General features: G+C 40.5%; 1 protein-coding gene across 1 annotated transcript; it reads left to right on the top strand.

Moving 5' to 3' along the window:
- Positions 1 to 3,304: 3,304 nt before the first annotated feature.
- On the top strand, positions 3,305 to 18,943 carry LOC121313850 (endoplasmic reticulum aminopeptidase 2-like). The gene is made up of 19 exons (XM_041246640.1): positions 3,305 to 3,644; positions 4,749 to 5,420; positions 5,821 to 5,959; positions 6,082 to 6,216; positions 6,643 to 6,763; positions 7,295 to 7,449; positions 8,308 to 8,421; positions 8,719 to 8,850; positions 9,822 to 9,953; positions 10,095 to 10,160; positions 10,435 to 10,604; positions 11,084 to 11,163; positions 11,294 to 11,477; positions 12,140 to 12,296; positions 15,414 to 15,598; positions 16,739 to 16,900; positions 17,482 to 17,622; positions 17,755 to 17,836; positions 18,416 to 18,943. The coding sequence occupies exons 2-19, from the start codon at positions 4,915 to 4,917 to the stop codon at positions 18,566 to 18,568; spliced, it is 2,814 nt and encodes a 937-aa protein (XP_041102574.1). The 5' UTR covers positions 3,305 to 3,644; positions 4,749 to 4,914; the 3' UTR covers positions 18,569 to 18,943.
- Positions 18,944 to 19,226: the final 283 nt, after the last annotated feature.

Below are 19,226 nucleotides of genomic sequence, written 5' to 3'. Positions count from 1 at the left end.
ATTGCTGACATGCCTGGCCTGCAAAGCCAGCCGGCTGTATGCATTTGCAAACTTATTTTTCTCAAGTGTTATTTTAGGTTGACCAGATTTTCAAAGCTCAAAACCGAGACACATTGTTAAATAATTGACAAGACTAATTAAACCATTCAATTATAGGGCATTTGAATGGTTATTTAAACAGCCATCCTCTCACTATTATTATTATTATTATTATTATTATTATTATTATTATTATTTTTTTTTTTTTAAGCAGTTTTTTTTATTTATAGATACTGCAGTGGCAATAATTTATTATTATTATTATTATTTTATTATTATTTTTTTTTTTTTTTTTAAGCAGCTACCTAATTTTAATATACCCCTGGGTGTAAAATTTGTAGCTAATTAGTTGTAACCATAATATACGTATTGTGTACTTTTATATTGAGTTTATTAATACTACTACTAGGACTCCCTACCTGCCGCGCTCCAGCAGTTCCAGTGGAGCGCGGACAGCTTCAAATACCTGGGAGTCCACCTGAGCCCTGAGGAAGCCTTGGTCGCAGCCAACTGGGTGGAGCTGGAGGACTAGGTAGCTGCACGACTGAGGTCGTGGTCGGGTTTGTTGAAACATGCTTTCCTTCAGGGGCAGGGCTCTGGTCATCAACCAGCTGGTGGCATCGATGCTCTGGCATTGACTCACCGTCCTGAGCCCGCCCTCTGAGTTTGTCGCCAGGGTCCAGAGGAAGCTGACGGACTTCTTCTGGGCCGGAAAGCACTGGGTCTCTGTTGGGGTGCTGTGCCTCCCTTTGGCCGAGGGAGGCCAGGGGTTGGTGTGCATCAAGAGTCAGGTGCACACCTTCCGCCTACAGACCCTGCAGAGATTCCTGTGCGTAGACCCGGCCCAGCAGTGGTGCACGCTGGCTTGCCTCCTCCTGCGCCAGCTGCGCGACCTGGGCTATGACTGGCAGCTCTTCTGGATCGATCTCCGGGGAATCTGTCTCCCCGAGCTGCCGGTCTTTTACTAGGACCTGCTCAGGAGCATGTTTTCCTTCGGCCTAGACGCCGTTCCGACCCAGGGCGAAGGGCTCTTACTGGAGCCCCTGCTGCACAACCCCCACCTAGGTGCGCAAGCGTTGGAGTCCCCCTAGGTGCGGCGCGCACTGATCTCGGCCAAGGTTACCTTGGATCTCCTGGATCGCCGGCACTCGGAGTGGCTGACTCCCGAGTGGCTCGCAGCCAGGGCGGCTCGGGCGACTGTCCGGACGGCTGGCCAAGCAATCCGGGAGTGCAAAGCAACGTTGCACCCAGACTCTGTCAGGTATCTCGAGGGAGTTCTCAGGACCAGGGAGCCACCCCCCACCCCCCCGGTTTTCCGGTCCTGCTGATCAAACCCAAGGCCCGAGCACCCCCTCAGCCTCCCCTCGACAACAACCTGAGCAGGATCTCGCAGTTCTCCTCGACACCCCTCCGATCCGCGTCGAGGAGGACCCTGTACACGATGACGCTCCACACCCTCCATTTCCCCGCCCTCATCTCCCACCGAGACACCGCTTGGCGGGAGACCAGCCGACCACCGGAGGGCGTCGGTCCCCAGTGGGAGGCTCTGTACTCCCCGCTGGTCTCCAGGGGAGCTGGGGACCTGGGATGGAGGGTCCTGCATGGAGCGCTTGCGTCAGGAGAGATCCTGCGTCACTTTACCGACTCGGACGCTGCCTGCCCTTTCTGCAGTCAGTCCGAGTCGGGAGCTCATATTTATTTTCTGTGCGCCAGGCTGCAGCCGTTCTTTTTGTTATTAAAGAACCTTCTGCTGCAGTTCTGGCTGCATTTCTCCCTCACCCTTCTCATATTCAGGCACCCTGTTCGTGGCTCCAGCAAGAAGAGAGACCTCCTTGTGAATCTGCTCCTGGCTCTTGCTAAACTAGCAATTTACAAGACCAGGAAGCTCAAAATGATCGAGGAGGGTCTCTGACTGCGGGACCATGTTCGGGGCCCTTGTCTGATCCAGGGGTCAATTAGACCACGCCCACGTGGAGTCTGCTGGTGACATGGCCGCCTTTGTCGACCAGTGGGCTCTAGGGGACGTGCTCTGGTGCCATAAACATTATTTTGACACAAGTTATTTAGAGTGTCGCGCTACATGAAGTAGCTGAAATCAATGTAGTGTTTCAGGTACTCTGTAAAAAGTGGTAGGCAGAGCACTGCACTTGCTCGCACATGCCTAAACAACATCTGCTAAGAAAGCACACATTCAAATCTGGTAAGTTATGCTTTTCTCGAGTCTTTTACATCTTTTTTAAAATTGAATTGATCCTATTTTCCATTATTTTACATCGTCGTTGTTAATACAATTGATCGTATTTTTCAACCATTATATAAATAGTATGGTCTTTTACATCTTTTTTATTTAATTTATCATATTTTCTAGTTCATTAACTCATTGTTAATATAATTTATCATTAAGATCATGTGCAATATGTTGGGTCTTGTACAATTTTTTTTATTTGTGCAACTTTGCAGTGGACTTCTCATTTTGTCTTGTGAATTGTTTTTTCTATTTATAGAAATTGATTGTCTGTTTCCAATTTAAGTTTGTAAAAAAATAATGTATAAATAGTAGTAAATGTACCTTTGTTTGACAATAGTAAAACACCCATCAGATCACGATTGTTTGCAGCTGTACCAAAACCTGACAATGTAGCAATAATAACCTATATCATAGTGGACCATAGTGCTTTACAATATATGAGACCAGGGTGTGTGAACTATGCATCAGCTGCAGAGTCACTTGCAAAAATGTCTCACCCAAATGATGGAACACAAGTGACTTACCCTAGGGTCATGCAATGAGTCAGTGGCTGAGCTGGTATTTGAACCTCTAAGCTACAAGCATGTTTCTTTACCACTGGACCATACAGCCTCCGCTGCTTTCAGTGTGACAACGTACCACTTTCTGAAGTTACATGGATCAAGTTTTGGTACCACTTTTTAACACTACACAGGTTCTTTTTAAAGATTTTGAGCAAAATGTCGGGACACCGTGACATCTGGTCACCCTAGTTTACTTTAACGTTAACGGTTAGACATACGTGTATAAGACTAAAACTAACTTCCATAAATGATCTTAAATGTGATACAATTTTGTCTGCCAAGAACCTCGAGCTGTCTGTTTACATTTTAGCTTATGTTTCATAAACAACTAAAAAAGTAACACCTTTATTTTCAATTCCTTGAAGATAAGTAGTCGTTTATAGTGATGGTGCAGAGATATTTAAGTGTTACTGTAGCTTTAAACGCGAGTTGCTATAGTTTGTGTTCAGGAAGTTACTGTAGTAAGTGTAAAGTCGAGGTCTATATGATAGCATTTTTTTCTTTTCTTCTGGTTGCTAAATTAAAAAAAAAAAATCTGACTAAATATAAGCGACTGTAGAGATCGAGGAGATCTAATATAATTGTAATTTGTACAATTTTAAACTTAACATCACAAACTGGCCCTTTAAAACAAAAGTGAAAGTGCTGTAGTACTTGAGGCAGAGTTCAGGTGACTACTGTTCCTATCTCGTCCATTTGTAATTGTAATTTGCCACTGCAGTAGCCCGTGCTAAACTGGATGTTCCCTGATGATGTACTCCACTACTGCACATTGACCAGCAAGGATTTTTACGGTATTATTATGAGCAGCAAAGCTATTATATATATTGTATGTATTTGCGTGTTTTTCTTTTCAGCGGTTATTTTACATTAAGCGGTCACATCGTGTTAGCAGAAATACCCCTTGTAAAATATATTGTAACAGACCGCAGTAAGAAAGTAATAAACATCATGTTCTCCAGCTTGATGTGCTGAATTATCACCTTTTGCTCGCACTAAAGGACCCTCCGGGTCCTTTATGTAGTAATAACAGCGAAGTGACAGACATAAGTGCCTTTAAAACATGTCTGTCTGAAATAGAATTTCTTTCAGTAAGTCTCACCCCTCACACATGACTATCGTGGCCACTATGTTACCCTATTTTCCACAAGTGGGTTGTTTCTTCAGATGTACAATAGTATATTCTGTTATGGGTATTTTTTTAATGCTCTCGCAAATACTCTTTACTTAGTCTGGCTGTGCTGTTTACTACCTCATGGTTCTGTTCTGCTGTGGTGACACTTCCTGACTCCTCTCTAGTTTTATTATAATTGCCTAAATCCTAGTATTACATTCAGACGGTGTCTTTATTTTACAGTTCAGCAAAGCCATACCAGATAGATGAACACATGAACAAACACGAGCCTTCATATGAATGATACTAATTATCTTGCTACTTGGTCCCTCATGGTGTGGTATATGGATTGGATCTCAAATCTGTAATTAACTAATTTCTTATTCGTGTCTACTGGCTATCCCATATTTAGTATTATACTTAGTATGCCAACCACTATGAGATTGCAATGTGCATTTCCCTCTAGATTTATATTCTTTGGCTCTGTCTTTAGTCAAGGAAAATACTAAATGCTGTAAACATGTCTAAATTAGAAAGTAATTTTTGTTTTTGGGGCCGGTTATGGCGGTTCTTCATTATTGACGTGATATTTTTAAACTTTACACACCCACACTGGTCAGCTAGTTTCTCCACACTGTTCAGATGGAGCTGTGGATGAGAGCGAAGTTCAGACTTCATCCCATGATTATAACCCGTTTCCACTTCCTAATTAATGTGTGATTATCATGTTTCAGCATGGATGAGTCGGATGGAGTTTTCTAATGTACTGTTGCTGTTTCTTTAGGATGAGCACTGGCAGCCCACGTGTGAGGTAATCCCCTACCAGACATTTCACACGTCCCAGCACTGCTTGGGTTTCACACCCAGTTAGCGAAAAGTGACTGGCAACTCTAAGCTTTACTTTCATTTCCACAGTATATTTCTAAATTGCAAGAATAGGCTATTGAACTATGACTGCAATGGGGAAAATATTAATCCTCCAAGTGCTGAAAATGTCAGTGTGGTTCCAGCTTTTGCTTATTTGCAAAGCACATCAGGATCCCATAGCAACCAATGGGGATCTATTTCCCTGGAACAAGGTGAGACTTCCTGGTAAGATCGTACCAGTTCACTATGACCTCCGAATCCACCCCAATCTGACCAGTCTGAACTTCACTGGGACTGTGAAGATTGAGGTGCTGGTCAAAGAGGAAACCAGGTTCGTCATCCTGCACAGCAAAGACTTAGAAATCACCAGAGCAACCATCATCCCAGAAGAAGACCTGAAAACTGAGAGTCTAGGAAAGAATGTCAGTGTTCTGGAGTACCCATCTCATGAGCAAATTGCATTGCAAGCTGCTGAGCCATTAGCAGCTCACAGAAAGTACCACCTCTACATTGAATTCCGTGCCAGTCTAGCGGAAGGCTTTGATGGCTTCTACAAAAGCACATATCGGACAGTAGATGGTGAAAAAAGGTGTGTGGTTCATATATTTATTAATATGATATGTGTTGCCTAGGAAATAATATCTAGTGAGATGCAGGTATATTTCAGCCCTTGCCTCCTCATCTGTGCTTGACTGCATGTAGTGCTGGCATTTACCTTTGGTTATATAAATTAATAGAAAAAATTATTTAACTAGGGGTGTGCCGATACTCGTATTTTTCAAGTAATTGGTTTTATGAAATTTGAAGTTAAGTATTCATTACATGGAATAAAACTCAACGCAAAACAAAGAGATTTCTTGTTTTCGCTTGTTTACACAATTATTGAGAATCAATGAATAACAATCTGACAGTGTTATTCAATATAGAACTTGTCCTGATCAAACTCATATTAATATTCAGCATTAACTTGGATGTTCATTCATAAATAGGATACTGGCGACCACAGATTTTGAGCCTACAGCAGCCCGCATGGCATTCCCCTGCTTTGATGAACCATCTTTTAAAGCCACGTTCTCAATTAAAATATCCAGAGAAAGACAGCACCTTGCACTGTCTAACATGCCCAAGGTAGGATGCACCATCCGTACTGTAGCTTTTTTTTTTCTTATCTCACTTTAGAAGTAGACCATAGGAGGCTTTATACAGATTATTACTGTGCTATTGTGTGAAGTATATTATTTCCTACACAGATAATGACCCTTGAGCTTGAAGGGGGGCTGTTGGAAGACCACTTTGATAAGAGCGTCAAGATGAGCACCTACTTAGTAGCGTATATAGTTTGTGACTTCAGGGCTGTGAGTGCTGTCACCTCTTCAGGTATTAAGGTAAGCATGTGCTTTGGTGCTTGGAGATTAACACTAGGAGAGAGCGTTCTTTTCTAATTACATTTAATTGACGTTAGGACTCATTTTCAAGGATGTGCCACGCTCTGCAGAAAGCTATTTGAAAAAGATTAACCCATTAAGTGCTATTGTCTTCATTTGAGGACAGGCTACTTTGTAATTTTTATGGAGCACTTTTAACTGACATCTACTTGTAATAAAAATGTTTCTCTTTACCGGTGTTGTTAGGATAACCTACTCTTTTTTTTTTTAAGCGTGAAAATTAAGTCTAAGCGGAATGTACTGCACCAAATGAGATAAATACAGCTTGTTTTTACAGGATTTTTAGTTTGTAAATGCGCCAGAGTTTGGTGGGACACCACTGTGCTGTAGCAATGATACTTGCTTTTTTCACTGATCTGTTAACAGGTCTCAGTTTATGCTGTTCCGGAGAAGTGGAATCAAACCCACTATGCTCTTGAAGTAGCAGTAAAAATGCTGGAGTTCTATGAGAATTATTTTAATATAAGCTATCCTCTGCCTAAACAGGGTAAGTAATGAACACGCCTTCAATTCAAATACAGGAATGTCTTCTGTGAAGACGTACCTATAGCCTGTAAGCTATGACTAGAGGAAATATAGCAGCAAGCAGTATGTTTGATGAATATCTGGTTTACTCTTCAGTGCTGTAACTGTATTTCTATTAGATTATTCATGGTTCACTCGCATTTTACAATGTCTGCATTGCATTTATTTTACACTTCAGGTTTCACTGTAGTGAAAGCAATGGGTCACATTTTGAAAGCTTTTGTTCCAGTGCAAAGTTTGCTCCACTTTTTTCAAAATCAAATAAAAAAAAAATCTGCTAGTAATTCAGAATGTGAAAATAGCGACATGTGTGTGTGAAGGAGCTCTTGAATTTAACATTCTCAGCTTCAGCTGGTAGTGTCTAGTCTTGTATTTCTTTGATTAAAATAGAGCAAATTTTGCCCAATATGTTGGCAAGTTCCTGTTTATTGGTTTTATCTATTTTGCTGTATAAGATGCTATGTTGATGCTCACATTTCCTTTTTTCTTTTAGACCTTGTTGCTATCCCAGATTTCCAGTCAGGTGCCATGGAAAACTGGGGCCTGATTACCTACAGAGAGACGTCTCTGCTTTATGACCCTCAGACATCCTGTGATGCAGATAAACTATGGATTACCAAGGTCATAGGGCATGAACTGGCTCACCAGGTACTGGCCATGCATGTGTAATATTAAAGATTGTCTGCCTTATGAATTCATAATTGTACCCGCAGGAATGCATATCGTGTAGACGCCCATTCAAATTGTGTCTACTGTCTCAGGGAGTATTTATGTATCATCTGTGTTGCTTGCAAGAAGCAGCCCGGAGTGATAGAGGCCATGTACAAGCAATCGACTCCACTCAGTGAAACTCCTGTTTTATATGCTAGCTCAGGTGTTAGGGTAATTCTGTGTTTGATGAATGATACATAAACCTTGTGTCAAGACAGATGTCATATGCAGGGTCGGGGTCAAGTCCTATTTTTCAATTCTAATTCTCTCTTAATGGATTTCAACACATCGTTGATCAAAATTGCAATTAGCAGCATTCTGTTAAAATGAGCTCACAGTGGCAACGAATTACTTAAATTAAAACTGCTATTTGTTAGTCAGTTAATTTAGATTAAAATGAAAGCAGTTGAACAATCACAACAATTATTACATCTTTAAAATATAAATTCCCAATTGGAATTGGAGTTGAAATTGGAATTGGAGTTGGAGTTGGAGTTGGAATTGGAATTGGAATTGGAATTGGAATTGGAATTGGGAATTGATTTTAAAAAGGAATTGGACTTGAAAAAACAGGAATTGAACCCAATCCTGGTGAGTGTGCATGAAAAAGAAGAGCCGTGTTTCTTCACCTGGTGAGAAAGTGACTACCAGATGAACACATCTATCATTTGATTGTGTTAGTCTGGGCTGTGTATAGGAAAGAGTATCCTGCATGTTGTACAGTAGGTGCTTCTGTTTTTTATCCATCCCTGTCCCTGTGCATTCTAACTGTTCCTGTTGGACCCTTGCATTCAGTGGTTCGGTAACTTGGTTACAATGGAGTGGTGGAATGACATCTGGCTGAATGAAGGCTTTGCCAGGTACATGGAGCGTGTGTCTGTCAACAGCACCTATCCAGACATTCAGATTGTAAGCATGAATTCACTTTCCTTTTTGCTGCACTAAATATTTCCAAATCAAAAGCTGTATGATGCATGTTAGTGTTAACCAACCAACAACACTCATAAAAGATTACTGTGACATACCACAATAAAAGCATAGTAAAGCAATGTGTGAAAGCCAGGTAAAGACCAATCAGATGGCCAAGTATGGACCATAGTAAAATCCATAAGCACGAGGAAAGCATGGCAAACGGCAACAACACCATGCAGTCTTCCCGGGGTCAACTTTTCTAAGAGGAATTACTGGAGCTCTTTGTGTTTCCAGGATGACTACTTTTTAAACGTGTGCTTTGGAGCCATGGCAAGAGATTCCCTAAACTCATCTCATCCGATCACCAACCCATCAGAAACCCCAACTGAAATCATGGAAATGTTTGATGCAGTCTCTTATGACAAGGTGCAGTATGCAGGTTGTGTGTGTGTGTGTGTGTGTGTGTGTGTGTGTGTGTGTGTGTGTGTGTATGTGTGAAAGGACACATTTACTTACAGCTTGATGATTTACCTTTTTCAATAGGGAAATTGCTGTATTTGTTCTGTATTTAAATTGCTGTATTTGTTCTGTATCCTTTTGTGCTCAATGTGTTAATCAATTGTGTGAGGCGTGTGAGTACAAATGGATTTTCCAGACAGTGATTTACGTGTAACAATTAAAATTTTATTTAATATTACACGAGAAAAAAAAGAAAAATAATAAAGAAGGATGTGAGGGAGGGAGTGCGGGAGTAATCAAAAATAAAGGAACGGAAGCCTCTTAGTCCTCTTCGCGTTCTGCTTAAATCCAGAAATAAAACAAAAAGGAATAAAAACAGAAAAGAACCAAGTTAGTAAGGCCTCCGTTCGTGACACAGTCCAACCTCCCAAGTACTTCCCTCCAGCCTTTTTTTCCCCGCCTCTATTCCTTAGGACCAACCCCGAACACAGTAGCACGTTCCCTTTAGTATGCAAACCCCGCCCCGGTAGTCAGTGGATCACCAATCCCAAACTGACAGGTATCCTTAATTTCACTTGACTCCAGTGGCTGGAATTTACATACTCGTACTTCCGCCCCTCACCAAGGTGCCGCCCCTCAAAAAGATGACTTTTGTCATGGTCACAAGACCTTGGTAAGGGAAGTCCCGAGTTGGTTTGATGCCTTCTACTGTTGGGAGGCTGAATTGCAGACCGAAACCCCTCTGACTCATCACAAATTGCTTTCCTGGAAGACCAAGAAGCATCGCCATGGCTGTTTCAGCATGTCCTGCCCTTATTGAGATGCTTACTGTTAATAACCATTGCTCATTGTTGGGCATGCACAGTTCTGGTCTGAACCCAATTGTCAGAATCATCAAATAATGAGGCAGTTGCCTTATGTATATTTTCTTGTGACAGGGAGCATGTGTGCTCAACATGCTGAAAGACTTCCTTACAGAAGATGTCTTCCAGAGTGGAGTTATCCGTTACCTGCGCAGGTACAGCTACAAGAATGCAAAGAGTGACGACTTATGGGACACCATGGCAAATGTAAGCTGTTTCATTTGAAATTACATTAACTGGCACAAGAACCACAAATTAGGGATTTAAATTGTTATCAAAAGCTGTAGATACCAAAGAGGCTAGTCTTTCAACAAATCTGATCCGGCAATTATTATTTATCCACAACAGATTTGTTCAGAAGAAGACTTCACTGGAGGATTCTGCTACACACGCTCACAAGCACAGACACATGCTGTAAGTGACTGTGAGGGAGCAGGAGGGGGTTTGCCTTTCCCAGTGCCTCAGTATTTACATACTTCAGTGCCTGACACTGGTGGGATAAATTCAGAGCAGCATAGTAATCATAGCCTATCAATCTGACTACATCAGTAATAAGCTAGTGTATTAAAATAGCACCAAAGGCTAGGGCAGCTGTGCCAATGTAAGGGGTTTTGCAATGTACCATGTATAAAACACTTTCAAACTAATAGCCCTGAGCTGCGTGTTTTCATTTCTACACATATTTCAGTACCACCATGCAAACATGCATTTAAAAGAGATGATGGACACTTGGACCCTGCAGATGGGGATTCCTCTCATTGTTGTGGAGCGCAGTGGCAAGCAGGTCCGAATCCATCAGGAGCGTTTCCTGAAAGGAGTACTGCAGGAAGACCCTGAATGGGCTGTGCTGCAGTCTGGGTACGATCGGTTCAGAACATGTAAATACTTACATCAGCTCCTTGGTGTCTAAAGCTGAGAAACCACTTTATGGCTTGGAACTTGGTTTCAAGAGGTTAGGTTTCAGGCTATTGCATGGCACGCCTGTGGAGACTTGGGGGTTAATACAGCAAAGTAAACTAGATCTCCCGATCTTCTGGAACCAGGTTTCAAGCCACTGTTCCTGAAAAAATGTCTTTGTGTTTCCTGAGCTTAAAGTCAATTGTTGTAGGACAAGTGGAATCTCTGTGCCTATCCATTTCACTGGGATTCCAGACGCTGTTCTCTGCTGTAAGAGGACACAGTGCAGTTCTGATAAAGTCTCCCACTGCAGAGCACAAAAGTGAAAAACTTCATGGCCATGGTTCTACTGCGCCAGGCATTCTTCTTCACACAACAATGAAAGGTTGGAGATCACAGTGGCCATCAACATATTAAAAGTGTTCTCCTGTTCCTGATAGGTACCTGTGGCATGTTCCTCTCACCTACTTTACCAGCGGATCTGGAAGTGTTGGAAAACACTTACTGAGAACAAAATCAGGTCTAGTACTCGCTATAGTTACCTTTCTGCAATTTTAAACTTGTATTCGACTCAGATTCTATGAGTTGTTTAAGTCATGGATGTTATGTACACAATTATGTAATGCACATAACCACTTGTTCTAATGCAGATACCATTGAGCTGGAGGAAGAGGTGAGCTGGGTGAAGTTCAATGCTGATATGAATGGATATTATGTTGTACACTATGAGGGAGATGGATGGGACTCGCTGATTCACTTACTGGAGCGGAACCACACTGCTCTGAGCCACAAGGACAGAACCAACCTCATCCACAATGCATTTCAGCTGGTCAGGTAATACAATCCCATGTTTACTTCTCCTTTTAAGAAGAAAGATTGGCCTCACTTGAACAGCACCAGAGACTCAAGAATCACAGAACAATATTGTAGTTGCAGGATGTAGTTTCTGGAGATGTTGCATCATGATCCATCCCACTTCACTTGGTTCAACTCTTCCCTCCTGTTAACCTTGGGGCTTGGTGGTACAGCAGGCCAATTCATTTGCCGCTCAAGAGGTTCAAATCTAGCTCAGGTCACAAGTTGAATAGTATTTGCTGATCATTATTTAGGGTTACCAAGCCACCACAGCTTAATGTGATAGTCCTTCATCTTTCATGGACACTGCATTCACAAATAACAAAAAAATTAAAGGAAATGCTACCGAATGTAATACAGACCATGATGTGCCCAAATCCATATGCTATGAGAAACACCACTCCTTTCCACTTGGATGTTAATAGATGTGCTATGAGAAACACCACTCCTTTCCAATTGGATGTTAATAGATGTGCTATGAGAAACACCACTCCTTTCCAATTGGATGTTAATAGATGTGCTATGAGAAACACCACTCCTTTCCAATTGGATGTTAATAGATGTGCTATGAGAAATACCACTCCTTTCCAATTGGATGTTAATAGATGTGCTTGTTTCTGTTTCTATTACAATGTGCTCAGTGTTGGGAGGCTTTCACTGGACCGGGCCCTTGACCTGACCTCATATCTGAGACGGGAGTCAGAGAACATCCCGCTGCTGCAGGGTGTGGGCTACCTAGAGGTGCTGTACCGAATGATGGAGAGGAGGGGCATTTCAGATGTGGCAGAAGGTCTAAAGGTATATATCTTTTTCACCTTCTACCTTCTAGCAACTGGCACCAATCCTCATGTGGCATGGTGCTGGAATATAGTGATTGTAAGGGTGCTATAGAGCAGCATAGAAGTAAGGAGGACAATTAAATACAATACACAGCTTGAGTTGTGCTTAATGTAGTGGGATTTTAACCATCTACATTATCTGTAGCCCACATTTTGGTAATTTGTCATAGTTTTTAAATGCAAACTTGCATTGAATAAGCAGTGCTGTTATTCTTTAATAAACAGTGCTGTTATTCTTTACTCTATGCAGTGCTGTTATTCTTTACTCTATGCAGTGCTGTTATTCTTTAATCTATGCAGTGCTGTTATTCTTTAATAAGCAGTGCTGTTATTCTTTACTCTATGCAGTGCTGTTATTCTTTACTCTATGCAGTGCTGTTATTCTTTACTCTATGCAGTGCTGTTATTCTTTACTCTATGCAGTGCTGTTATTCTTTACTCTATGCAGTGCTGTTATTCTTTACTCTATGCTGTTATTCTTTACTCTATGTAGTGCTGTTATTCTTTACTCTATGCAGTGCTGTTATTCTTTAATAAGCAGTGCTGTTATTCTTTACTCTATGCAGTGCTGTTATTCTTTACTCTATGCAGTGCTGTTATTCTTTACTCTATGCAGTGCTGTTATTCTTTACTCTATGCAGTGCTGTTATTCTTTACTCTATGCAGTGCTGTTATTCTTTACTCTATGCAGTGCTGTTATTCTTTACTCTATGCAGTGCTGTTATTCTTTACTCTATGCAGTGCTGTTATTCTTTACTCTATGCAGTGCTGTTATTCTTTACTCTATGCAGTGCTGTTATTCTTTACTCTATGCAGTGCTGTTATTCTTTACTCTATGCAGTGCTGTTATTCTTTAATAAATGCAGTGCTGTTATTCTTTACTCTATGCAGTGCTGTTATTCTTTACTCTATGCAGTGCTGTTATTCTTTACTCTATGCAGTGCTGTTATTCTTTACTCTATGCGGTGCTGTTATTCTTTATCTATGCAGTGCTGTTATTCTTTACTCTATGCAGTGCTGTTATTATTTAATAAGCAGTGCTGTTATTCTTTACTCTATGCAGTGCTGTTATTCTTTACTCTATGCAGTGCTGTTATTCTTTACTCTATGCAGTGCTGTTATTCTTTACTCTATGCAGTGCTGTTATTCTTTACTCTATGCAGTGCTGTTATTCTTTACTCTATGCGGTGCTGTTATTCTTTATTCTCTATGCAGTGCTGTTATTCTTTACTCTATGCAGTGCTGTTATTCTTTACTCTATGCAGTGCTGTTATTCTTTACTCTATGCAGTGCTGTTATTCTTTACTCTATGCAGTGCTGTTATTCTTTACTCTATGCAGTGCTGTTATTCTTTAATCTATGCAGTGCTGTTATTCTTTACTCTATGCAGTGCTGTTATTCTTTACTCTATGCAGTGCTGTTATTCTTTAATAAGCAGTGCTGTTATTCTTTACTCTATGCAGTGCTGTTATTCTTTAATAAGCAGTGCTGTTATTCTTTACTCTATGCCGTGCTGTTATTCTTTACTCTATGCAGTGCTGTTATTCTTTACTCTATGCAGTGCTGTTATTCTTTACTCTATGCAGTGCTGTTATTCTTTACTCTATGCAGTGCTGTTATTCTTTACTCTATGCAGTGCTGTTATTCTTTAATCTATGCAGTGCTGTTATTCTTTACTCTATGCAGTGCTGTTATTCTTTACTCTATGCAGTGCTGTTATTCTTTAATAAACAGTGCTGTTATTCTTTTCTCTATGCAGTGCTGTGCTGTTATTCTTTACTCTATGCGGTCTATGCGGTGCTGTTATTCTTTACTCTATGCAGTGCTGTTATTCTTTAATAATGCGGTGCTGTTATTCTTTACTCTATGCGGTGCTGTTATTCTTTAATCTATGCGGTGCTGTTATTCTTTTCTCTATGCGGTGCTGTTATTCTTTTCTCTATGCGGTGCTGTTATTCTTTACTCTATGCGGTGCTGTTATTCTTTACTCTATGCGGTGCTGTTATTCTTTACTCTATGCGGTGCTGTTATTCTTTACTCTATGCGGTGCTGTTATTCTTTACTCTATGCAGTGCTGTTATTCTTTACTCTATGCAGTGCTGTTATTCTTTACTCTATGCGGTGCTGTTATTCTTTACTCTATGCAGTGCTGTTATTCTTTACTCTATGCAGTGCTGTTATTCTTTACTCTATGCAGTGCTGTTATTCTTTACTCTATGCAGTGCTGTTATTCTTTACTCTATGCAGTGCTGTTATTCTTTACTCTATGCGGTGCTGTTATTCTTTACTCTATGCTCTATGCAGTGCTGTTATTCTTTACTCTATGCAGTGCTGTTATTCTTTACTCTATGCAGTGCTGTTATTCTTTACTCTATGCGGTGCTGTTATTCTTTACTCTATGCAGTGCTGTTATTCTTTACTCTATGCGGTGCTGTTATTCTTTACTCTATGCGGTGCTGTTATTCTTTACTCTATGCGGTGCTGTTATTCTTTACTCTATGCGGTGCTGTTATTCTTTACTCTATGCAGTGCTGTTATTCTGTTATTCTTTACTCTATGCGGTGCTGTTATTCTTTACTCTATGCATTCTTTACTCTATGTGCTGTTATTCTTTACTCTATGCAGTGCTGTTATTCTTTACTCTATGCAGTGCTGTTATTCTTTACTCTATGCAGTGCTGTTATTCTTTACTATGCTGCTGTTATTCTTTACTCTATGCAGTGCTGTTATTCTTTACTCTATGCGGTGCTGTTATTCTTTACTCTATGCAGTGCTGTTATTCTTTACTCTATGCAGTGCTGTTATTCTTTACTCTATGCAGTGCTGTTATTCTTTAATAAGCAGTGCTGTTATTCTTTACTCTATGCAGTGCTGTTATTCTTTACTCTATGCAGTGCTGTTATTCTTTACTCTATGCAGTGCTGTTATTCTTTACTCTATGCACTTGCTTGCACAACATTCGCTCAGTTTTGTTCCAGTTAAAATATAAAATAGCCCCATAGTTAAGTAGAGTTTAGGCCCATTGTTATCCCAAAGCAGGTATAAAAGTTATTCTCTCAATATTGTTGTGTTCCAGAGATACATCCTGCAGTACTTTAAAAGTGTGATTGACAAGCAGACCTGGAGTGATGGAGGCTCAGTGTCAGAGAAGAGACTTCGAACTGAACTCCTGGGGCTGGCCTGTGTCCTGGGCTACCCTCCCTGCATTGAAAAGGCAAACCAGCTCTTCGCAAGTTGGGTGAACTCAAACGGCAGTGTCAGGTCAGTAACTCTCTAGGAGTACTACATGGCAAATGAGATTCGGTTTTAAAATGGTGTGAAGTGTGTGTGGTGACGTCAGACCAGGCAATGAAACCACACAACAGCAATAGCAGACTGGGGTACAATTGCGCAGTGGTGTGTTTATTATAAAATAAAACACTTTCTTAAAACAAAAGGGAATGTGGGTCAGAACAAACAAATCAACAATAATGATCACAAGTATTGTGCTGGTATTGAACCAGCACGGATAACAATTGTTTTCTTTACAGTTGTTCTCTTTACCTCCTCTCTCTCTTTACTCCCGTTCTCCACTCACGAAACACTCAACCCCATGCAGCAAAAGCTGCAGGTTCTTATAGTGGTGACCGAGGGGTTAACTAACTATCAATTATCCTGCTAACCCATCGGTCACATTCTGCATAGGTTTAGTAATTCTGCGTGACTGTCAGCCAATTAAATAATCAGTAGATGACAGTCATGCATTCTCACAAGGTAGTCTAACCACAAAACAATAACAAATAATATTCCTGCCAAATAATGCAACAAAAACTAAATACAAATCATAATATGCACAGGGGCGGGGAGAACCTTTCACACATGGGTAAAAGAAAAACTGAATTCATTGATTGCTGATGGATTGATGTTAGAAGAGCCTGTTATCTAGGCTTTATTACCCAAAACATTAAACAAAGGTAGTGTTTATATAAAAGATCATTAAGAAATGAATACCGAAAATTGATTATGCGTATCATAAAGTCTAATATGTTAATGCTTCTTTCATGCTAAAGTATATTTACCCTTTAATTCCCATCTAATTGGAGATCAATAAAGTAATTAATTTTACACTCACAGTATATATGTATATATGAGTTCACCAAGCAATGGTGTGATGCATAACTCAGACAGGGTTTGTTGATCAGTCACTTATTAGTTGAAAGTTAATTTTTAAAAATACATTTTCACAAAACAAACATGTATATATTGGACTAGAATTGATTTCTTAACTTTTAATCAGGACAACATGTTTTTACACTTACTGTACTTGCAATTGCTCCATGTTTAGTACCTTGCTTGCTGTTTGAAAATACGCCACAGAATATTTTCCCAGAACAACTCCAAAGTGTTTGTTAATCCCCCCAGCCTGCCTACTGATGTCTTGAGGACAGTGTACCTTATTGGAGCCCAGACTTCAGAGGGGTGGAACAAGCTCCTGGAGTACTACAGGGTCTCGCAGTCTGCCGCTGAGAAAAATAAGATTCTGTCTGCACTGACTCAGAGCAGAGATACCGACAAACTTACAAAGTAAGCACAGCTACTGGTGGGCTACAGCTACTCTCCTTTTCACTGCTCATCTGATTTACTGAGGGTTGCAATTCTCTTCTTAAGCCAGATTAATATTTTAGTTAGCGTTTTTCCTGCAGTAGGTCATGGTTATCATGAGGTAAAAATAATGCAAAAACTGACCGTCTGGATTTGCATAGAGTGTTTAAACGGGTAAGGGATAAACTTACTTTTATGATTCAGCTGGCAGTGCTGGTGTTGCAGTGACACAGCAACACAGCTGTTTTAATGAATGAAGATATAACATTGAGTGCTGCTCCACTGGAACCCTCAGCACAAATCTTACTGCGTAGACCACACTTGTTTACATTTTTAGGCACTCTATGAGTTGGCTGGAAGACCAAAACATTGTTGAGTATTCATTATAAGAGTTCAGAAATATAGATGTTGGATTGGATAAGCAAGGAGCCTAAACCACCCCACTGTGACAGGGTTGAGAATCCTACACTGTGGCCCTCTGGGTTGTATCTCCATTACAGCGGAAGACGGACTAGGTTATGCAGTAAATACAGTACATAAATATGCTGTTGATTCTGTCACAGGCTAATTGAACTCAACATGGAAGGAGAGGTGATTAAAACACAGGACCTTGCAGCTGTCATTGCAGCCATCAGCAGAAACCCAGCTGGCCAGGATCTGGCCTGGAACTTTGTGAGGAATAACTGGAGCAAACTATTACAAAAGTAAGTGTTTTGTTTTGTGGCTGTAATAACACTTTGCTTTGCTAGTGGTCGGGCCTCTTTGGAAAACGTGTGTGTATTCATTCCTAAAGAGATGTTTAATGCAGGTGTCAATACATTATTTTTGATTTCCAGGTTCCACTTGGGGTCCTCTTCTATAAGAGCCCTCATATCTGGCACAACTTCACATTTTTCTTCAAAGGAAGAGCTTGAAGAGGTCAGCACTTTACTGTTTGTTGTACTGTATAGGGTCTAGATAGAATGATGCTACCCATGGCACTTTTAACCAGGTTTAATCTATCTTGGCACACAGACGGCCTGAAAACCTCTTCTAGTAAAGTTCCAGAGAGATTGGAACACTGCCTGGTCCCTTTATTAGGACCTGTCTACCTGATTGGAATTGGCGTCATCCTCAATTAGAAATGCATAAGCTTGATCATATGAGGCAATATGTGATCCCTGCAGCTCTGCAAATCTGTCCTGGTTTACTTCAGCATCATTGCAGATAAAGATCAAACAATAATGCATCTACCCCCTGTGCTAAAATTCTGCACACATGTTTTGAGAAGGATTCAAGTACCTTTCATGGTCTCCATATTCCCTGGTTCTCAATCCAATTGAGTTGTTTGTTTGGAAATGAAATTAAACAACACAGTCGTCATCGTGATCCTCTGCCTACCTCTCTGCACACATCGCATTGAATATTAATGATCAAATGGATTAACAGTGTATTTCTTTAGTGAAAAATATGATCATTAATTTAAATGTTCATGTTTTTTTTCTCATTGTATCGCAGGTCAAGGTGTTTTTCGATTCAATCGAAGGACAGGGGCAAGAACTGAGGATTACTCAGGTTGTCCTAGAAGTGATTCAGAAGAATATCAGGTGGCTGGAGAGAAATCTGCATGTGTTGAGAAAGTGGCTTGTGGACCATGTTCAGAGAAGCTAGAACTTATGGAGGTTAGAGCTCTTGGATTTGTCTCAAATTGATCTGGATCTACTTTAATTGAACCTGGTTCAGACCCAATGATAATGAAAGGAATCTAGCAAGAAGCTACTCAACAATAATGCTACGCTTCATCTTGCAAGCACGTTGTTTCTTGCTATATACGGTACTGTTGTAACTATTTTATACTTGGACTATACTGTTTGTGACAAATATAAACTCAGACATTCAACATTGTGTTAAATTGAATTGTTTATTTTAACAGTCATGCATGTACAGTACATGCTTACAGATATGCATGCAGTTTTATTTCTGGTTTAGTTAGTAACAGAAAAACTTAAATCACTATTTTTTGTGAATAAAATACAGTTGATTGACTATGGCTTCATTCTGTTTCTGAAAATCACACTTTATTTAAGACATGCTTTATTGCACTAAGGTTTTGTGAATAGGGCTTGTTCTATGTAGGTAAAAGCTTTGTGAATAGGATACAGCATTTCCGATAACTGTTTTTGAAACTGTGGTCTGGCAGAAGCCCTGCTGTGTAAATAGTGTGTGTGTGTGTGTATGTGTGTGTGTGTGTGTGTGGGATTGTAAGGGTGGCAGGGATGGGGTTAAATCTATCCTTGCCAGCAATCACAGATGTGGCCATTACCCAGTT

This window comes from Polyodon spathula, chromosome 1 (assembly GCF_017654505.1).
Source record: "Polyodon spathula isolate WHYD16114869_AA chromosome 1, ASM1765450v1, whole genome shotgun sequence".
Lineage (NCBI taxonomy): Eukaryota > Metazoa > Chordata > Actinopteri > Acipenseriformes > Polyodontidae > Polyodon > Polyodon spathula.
Note: the sequence above shows the minus strand (reverse complement) of the source record. Positions and strands in the feature narration are given on the sequence as shown.